Raw genomic sequence first — 7,813 nt, forward strand, 5'->3', positions numbered from 1 at the left:
GAAACAACCCCGCTCCTAAAGACAGAAATAAAATAGGATAAAGTAACCATCTCCCCCCACCTACATTAACTAGACCCCTGGCCTATTATATATATATATATAAAAAGAGGGGGGGGGGAGAAAATCGCCAAGTAAATAAACCTCTCCCCCCCCCCCCCCGACGGACTCTTCATGGTTAAAGCATAGCATCGCTGGGTAGCGCAAGGAGTACTGAATATTTAAGTCCCTGAAACACTTCTTCGCTTCATCAAACGCCTTCCTCTTTCAGACCAGAGCTGGGGAAAAGTCCTGGAATAACATAATCTTGGATCCTTTATAAATCATGGCTTGGGGATCTTTCCCAAGATTTCTGGAAGCTTCTAAGAGCATCTGCCTCTCCTTTAGCTCTGCAGCCAGAACAGGACTGGGCGGGGGCGCTGGTTCGAGCTGGGCCCACGTATTGCGACCCGGTAGGCCCATTCCACCCTTACCTGGCCTGATCCAGCCTCCAGATTTAAAAGCTGTGGAAGCCACTGCTCGAGAAACGCTGTAAGCTGGCCTTCCTCTTCCCGTTTGGGAAGGCCCAGCAAACGAATATCTTTTCGATGACCTCAATTCTCGAGGTCATCGATATGATTCTCGGAGGTCGCGGCCTTTAGCTCCGCCCCTCCGACTTGGAGCTCGATTTCTCACTCGTGCTTTTGTAGAGCGGCCGAGAGTGAATTCCATCTGCTCCAGAACTCTTCAATGAAAGCATCGATCTTAGCATCGAGTTTAGAGATTATTTCCACGAGGCTCACCACCGTAGGTAAGTCTCCCAGGGCAGCTGCGGACGCCTCTGCTGCAGCTGGAGAGGGTGGGGGAGGGGTTCCTGCCCACTGAGAACTGCTCCCTTCCCTTTAGTCATTTTTACAGGAGATTAGATTGTTTAAATTCAGTTCTGAGCAACTAATCACATTAAGTAAAAACTATTTTAAATGATTTGGTGAGTGTGGTGAAGGTGGGTGGCCCACTTTGCCCAAGTCTTAGGAGGAGCACTATAGACTCAGACTTGCTGGGCCGCCGCCATCTTTGATCCCCATCCGGAAATTGCTCTTTAACCACGTGGGAAGGGAAATTGGACTTCAGTAAGGCGTTCGAACAGGTTCCCCATGGGAGACTAGTTAGCAAGGTTAGGTCTCATGGAATAAAGGGAGAACTAGCCATTTGGATACAGAACTGGCTCAAAGGTAGAAGACAGAGGGTGGTGGTGGAGGGTTGTTTTTCAGACTGGAGGCCTGTGACCAGTGGAGTGCCACAAGGATCGGTGCTGGGTCCTCTACTTTTTGTCATTTACATAAATGACTTGGAAGCGAGCATAAGAGGTACAGTTAGTAAGTTTGCAGATGACACGAAAATTGGAAGTGTAGTGGACAGCGAAGAGGGTTAACTCAGATTACAACAGGATCTTCATCAGATGGGCCAATGGGCTGAGAAGTGGCAGATGGAGTTTAATTCAGATAAATGCGAGGTGCTGCATTTTGGGAAAGCAAATCTTAGCAGGACTTATACACTTAATGGTAAAGTCCTAGGGAGTGTTGCTGAACAAAGAGACCTTGGAGTGCAGGTTCATAGCTCCTTGAGAGTGCAGTCGCAGGTAGGTAGGATAGCGAAGAAGACGTTTGGTGTGCTTTCTTTTATTGGTCAGAGTATTGAGTACAGGAGTTGGGAGGTCATGTTGCGGCTGTTCAGGACTTTAGTTAGGTCACTGTTGGAATATTGCGTGCAATTCTGGTCTCCTTCCTATCGGAAAGATGTTGTGAAACTTGAAAGGGTTCAGAAAAGATTTACAAGGATGTTGCCAGGGTTGGAGGATCTGAGCTATAGGGAGAGGCTGAACAGGCTGGGGCTGTTTTCCCTGGAGCATCAGAAGCTGAGGGGTGACCTTATAGAGGTTTACAAAATTATGAGGGGCATGGATAGGATAAATAGACAAAGTCTTTTCCCTGGGGTCAGGGAGTCTAAACTAGAGGGCATAGGTTTAGGGTGAGAGGGGAAAGATATAAAAGAGACCTAAGGGGCAACGTTTTCACACAGAGGGTGGTACATGTATAGAATGAGCTGCCAGAGGAAGTGGTGGAGACTGGTACAATTGCAACATTTAAAAGGCAATTTGATTGGGTATATGAATAGGAAGGGTTTGGAGGGATATGGGCCGGGTGCTGGCAGGTGGGACTAGATTGGGTTGGGATATCTGGTCAGCATGGACAGGTTGGACTGAAGGGTCTGCTTCTATGCTGTATATCTCTATGACTCTACATCGCTCATTTTTGGTTGACATGGATATTATTGGCTGAATGGCCTCCTCTGTGCTATTAATCCATCCACATCTTTCAGTAAGCAAAGTAGATTTCACAATTTGCATCATGTAACTGTCCTCTCTGCTTGAAAAATACGCTTACATTTACTGGAAGATTTCGTCGTGAGTTACATTTACCGCTATTCCTGGAGATGTTCAAAATAAATTAATTGCTGCTGGTCCTCCCATATGATCAGCCCTGCCTTTAAATGCATAACTGAACTGTGTAAGCCATTCACTCATCAAAATTGAAGTACAATTGCATGGTTATAACAGCTTTGATGAGAGTTATTATGGGAAAATGTTTGTCAGCCCTTTCCATTAAACCTTAAACCCGCCCACCAATTACCCCATGAAGGGACTGTGCTCCAAAAGCCAGTGTTTCCAAAAAAACCTGTTGGACTATATCCTGGAGTTTTGTGGTTTTTAACTTTGTCTATCCCATCGAACACTGTCACCTCCAAATCATGCAAAGACATTGTTCCCTAATGAATAAGAGAGACCCAACAATCATACACATGTGCTCTACAGAACATGGTTATTTACCCATTAGGCTTTGAAGGATGTTGTCAGCTCGTCTGTCATATTACAATACCAACAGACACATAATGATGTGATATTCAAACTTCTTTGTGTTTTCACAGTATGGGATTAAAAAGAAAGAGGAAAAGGAAGCAGAGGCAATGGCAGCCATGGAGGCTCAGGCAGAGGGAAGTTTGACACGGCCCAAGAAAGCGATTCCTGCTGGCTGTGGGGACGAAGAGGAGGAAGAAGAAAGTATTCTGGACACTGTCTTAAAATATCTTCCAGGGCCTCTCCAAGATATGTTTAAGAAGTAACAACATGATTATATGCAAAGTAACTCCTGGTTTTATTGCTAGGTGTAAACCATTCTCATTATAAAATGAGAATTTATCATCATTTCAGCTAATTATAATTTGACTGCTCACCTCTTCCTGTGTAGTGGCATGGAAACTTCATCACAACAGAACATCCAGGGCAATGCTGTGTCGCAGTCTCGAAATAACCTAATCTGATAAGCCATGTTTATAGTCAAATAAAATCCAGATATTTAATAGTGAAAAGAAGAAACTTGTATCTTTTTATCTAGTTGTGACCACTTTGACATTACAGGGCTCCAGCTAGCATTGATTGTCCAATTATTGTTCATCATACACGTTAAATAAAGCATCAGGTCACAACACTGGGTGATACCTACAATACACAGCTAATTAACCCAGCATTCGAACTCTGATTAAACATTACTAACTCTGTTAATATCAACTTGTGGCAATTTTCCAATTTTGGATAGAACTTATTAATGAGGTTAAAGCCTGGGAATTATGGTGTGTTATATCATGGAATGAAGCTTAACATATCCTTTCAAATTCTTTTGACCGTTATGTTGATAGAGCTTTGATCTATTTGTTTAAACAGTTTAATGTCCCTAAGAAGCAATAGAATGTGATAATGTTCTGTATTTATATCCTAATATTGCATAATTTCCACTTCATTTTTTTAGCATTTTATTATATAAATGTATATTAATATCCTCTTGGAATCATAAATTGTATTTTCTAAAACATACTTCATAGTTCCCATATATTTTTACCTAACATCAATGCTAATGGTGGACAGAGACTTCATGAATGTAAACATTACAGCATGATATAAATATCCTGTACAGAAATATTCAATGATCACCATACTTTGAGAATAAATCAAAGGGTTGTACAAAGTCAGGCGAAATACATTAATTTCGTAATGTCCTGCTTCTACAGGCTGTGACATAGGGTGATGCCATTATTAAGCATCTAGCATGTCCTATGATGCATCTCAGTTGACTTTGTTAATAACAGTTATGGTTCCATCTCTTAAATTGAAAACATTTTGCCATTTAAAGTGGGAAATGAGCAGCTATGTATTTGATAATGCAAAAAAACCCTGTGACTCCATCAGTTAAAAAAACTCTTGAATATCATGTTAGCTTACATCTTTTTCAAAAGTGTCACAAAGCATCATAAAGTTTTAAAAATTTCCACTGTTTGCAGAAGCCTGACTTTGTCAATCAGTTTTGCAGTCACAGCAAACTAATTAAAACCCAGGCCTTGAAATAGTTTTGCACACCAAGTAACTAATCTTTATCATACCAAATCAAATAGAGACTTTCAATTTTGTGGCAATATTCAGGCTGGGAGGCCATCAGCTCTGTGCTTCCCTTTCACAGCCAGAGAACGTGTAAAATAGACCGACGTGAACTGAAGTGGCGTGTCACAACTAGGGCCCATCATTGTCATTCTGTTATTAATACAGGATATTATTATGTCTCCCTTGTCACATATTTGGTATCTGGTGTTTGTCATGTTATGTACTAAAACCTGTCAGAATTGTAAATAGTTAATTATTATACAAAGTCAAGCCATTTAAAATTGATGTAAGGAATAGATCATATTGCTGGACATGGGATAATCCCATGCAATTATCACTGTGAAATTCCAGGGAGTGTGGAGAATTCTTGTCAGTTGATGATTATTATGACTTGTTTCAGTCGTTAAAACCACTATATCTTGAGTACTGTATTTTCCTCATGCCATACCAGCTGATAAAATATGACTAGTTAAAATATTCATTTTACCAACTAGGGAAAAACCTGTGGTATTTGAAAATATTTTACTGCGATTAAATGCCATATTTCTCCCAGAACCCTCTAATGAGACGTGTGTTCACTGTAGAGTTGAAGGTGAAAACTTGAGTTTAGCCTGAACTTGGAGTTAAACCATATGTGTCCTATTCAGAGTGAAATTGTGCAGGGTACATACAGCCATATGTTACATTTTGTAGGTGAAAGTCAAAATGAATAGGTTTGCAAGGACTGCAGGTATTTCTGAATTACAATTCACCAGAAAGGTCAGAAAATTGACAGCATTTCAATATTTAAGTAATGACCCTGTATTGAAAAATGACAGTAGACTTATCAATAAAATAAAAACTAAGAACTGCAGACACTGGAAAACTGAAACACAGACAGTAAGTACTGGAGAAACTCAGCAGGTCTGGTAACATTACAGATAAAAAAATACAGTTAACATTTCAGACCAGTGACCCCTAATCAGAACATTTCTCCAGCAATTTCTGAATGTGAACTTGCCACAGAGAACCCATATGCTACCCACCCTTCCCTTTCCTTCTCACCTCAATTAGCATCTTACTCACTCCCATCCTCCACCACACACCTTCACTCCTGCTTCTTTTGCTCCTCTCTCTCTGCCACTCTATTTTATTCCCCTACCCCTCACCCCTATAAATTGCACCCTCTTCCCTTTCTTGCACAGGCATACATAATCCATCCCCCTTCCCTCTCCCTCCTACTTTACACGTGACCCCACCCACTCCCACAGCCCCAGTTCTGATGGTATTTTAACCATTACTGGATTTTTCTCACAAAATAAATGGAAGTATTGCCTTCAAATTGAACAGTTTGAATATGATTTCTTTAAAGCAAATACCTGTACTGTGTTTTAATTTTAATTAAACCAAAGAAAAAAATTGCTCCAGATTTATGATTGATGAGGTTTTCCAGTTTGTATCACGTTGATATTGGTCATAATGAAAAGGAACCATTTATCTCAGGTACGGGTTCTTGTTTTGAACATCTTGCTAAATGGTCGAGTGTGTCCTTGAGATTATTTCACTCACAGCCTTTCTGTAGAATATAAGCAAGATACTGCTTTAAAGAGAAAAAAAAAACAAATTTAATTTGATAAGCTCCACATGTTTCAACAGAGAAAGCCATAAAGTAGGCTTGGCAGTCTTAAATATTTGCTCCAAAGTACTGGAACACATAATAGTTTACATAAGAAAGTGGCCTATAACAGGCATAAGTCTTGAAATCTAAATTTTCAGTCATAATTTGCTTATATTTGTGACTGAGGCAGAACCAAAGCAATAATATTCTACTCTATCCAGTTAGAAAGGGAGACACTGGGGATGATTTTAACCTTTGCTGTCCTTTGGGAGAATGAAGAGGCTGAGCAGTAGATGCTGGTTTCACATCTCCCAGGATTGTATTTCCCATGGAATTCAGTGTAGAGCAATATTTGGGGGTACATAACCTCAGCATCCCACGCAGTCCCAAAGGAATATCACCTGGGAATGAGGTTAAAGTGACTCGATGACAAGCAAATTACCATTGGTGATTAGAAGGGCTAACAGGTATAAATATACTTTAGCCCAGCACTTTGATTTCAAAAATCTAAGGCAGATACTGATCCAGCAGAGAAATGTGATTGAATTTGATTTAAGATTAGAATTGAACAGTTCCATTATTTATTCAAATATAATTAGACATTTTTAAGATCTCATTGTTTGATTTCATTTTAATTACTTCTGAAGTAATTTTCACAAATCTAATGCTGAAGGGCCATTTGGGAAACCAGGTTATAAGCTAACAAGAATGGCAAAGTATTAAATAACAAATAGGATAATATTAAAAATTGGAGAGTTTAAAATATAATTCAAGACTGCCAAGCCAATAAAAAAATGAGACTGCAATATATCTATTAATATACTGGTCTGTGTGAAAAACCAATTTGTTTCAAGTTAATTGTTGTCTTTCAATGAGGCTGTTACAGTTTCTCATTCTGGTTTCATTATTGTCTCCACTGAAATACGTTAACCACATTAAATTTACTGATAAAAGTCAAGGTTATGCTGTAGTTCAAACCTTTGTTGTGTCCTGAATTGAAATGTCTGATACATGTTCAGTTGCTTTATCCACAGTCCGTCCATCATCAAACATTTCATTCATTCCATTTTGAAACTTTTTAGGAAATTCAATTGGTGCTTCTTGTGACTCTTCAGAGCTTTGTGTTTCGTGTGAATTGGTGAATTCTGTGTGAACTGGTGAATTTTGTTGTGAAGGATTCGGTTCTGCTCCAGGCTACATGCATGTTGTATTGTCCTAGTAGCAACTTAAAGACTTTATAACTGAATATTATGTTGATTTTAGCAGCTGTGACATCACTGCATGTTGCCTATATAGAATTTATTGTAATGTTCATCTGTGGTAAAATAACACATACAAATAAAGTTACTTCACTCAAATTTGTATCTGTGATTTTATTTGAAAATTAAAGGTCTCAATATTTACACATTATCTGATTTAAATCTGATACTTGAAATATAAAATCTTTACTCGAGTAAAACACATCAATGTAGCAAATAACCCAATAATCAGCAAAGTAAGCACAAGTAAAAAAAGGCCATACAGATGACTTAATAAGGAAATAAGGGAAACAAGTGGGGATGTTTAGGACACATACATATTACCAGAGAGAAGGTGTTTGCAGCCTTAAAACCCATCAAAGTGGATAAATCCCCTGGGCCTGACCCTGAGACATTGTGGGAGTCTAGGGAAAAAAATTGCAGAGCCCTTGCAGAGATTTTTGCTTCAACTTTAGCCACAGGTGAAGTTCCGGAAGATTGGACAGTGGCTAA

The 7,813-nt window shown here is 39.4% G+C and overlaps 1 protein-coding gene across 1 annotated transcript in view; it reads left to right on the forward strand.

The window, feature by feature from the left end:
* LOC122539560 (complexin-1) overlaps positions 1-7,420 on the forward strand; it is a 118,331-nt gene extending 110,911 nt beyond the window's left edge. The window contains exon 3 of the mRNA XM_043674542.1: positions 2,962-7,420. Within this exon, the coding sequence (XP_043530477.1) occupies positions 2,962-3,156 (195 nt within the window). The 3' untranslated portion in view covers positions 3,157-7,420. The remainder of the gene's footprint in view (positions 1-2,961) is intronic.
* Positions 7,421-7,813: the final 393 nt, after the last annotated feature.

Source organism: Chiloscyllium plagiosum, chromosome 32 (genome assembly GCF_004010195.1).
Source record: "Chiloscyllium plagiosum isolate BGI_BamShark_2017 chromosome 32, ASM401019v2, whole genome shotgun sequence".
In the NCBI taxonomy this organism is placed as follows: Eukaryota; Metazoa; Chordata; class Chondrichthyes; order Orectolobiformes; family Hemiscylliidae; genus Chiloscyllium; species Chiloscyllium plagiosum.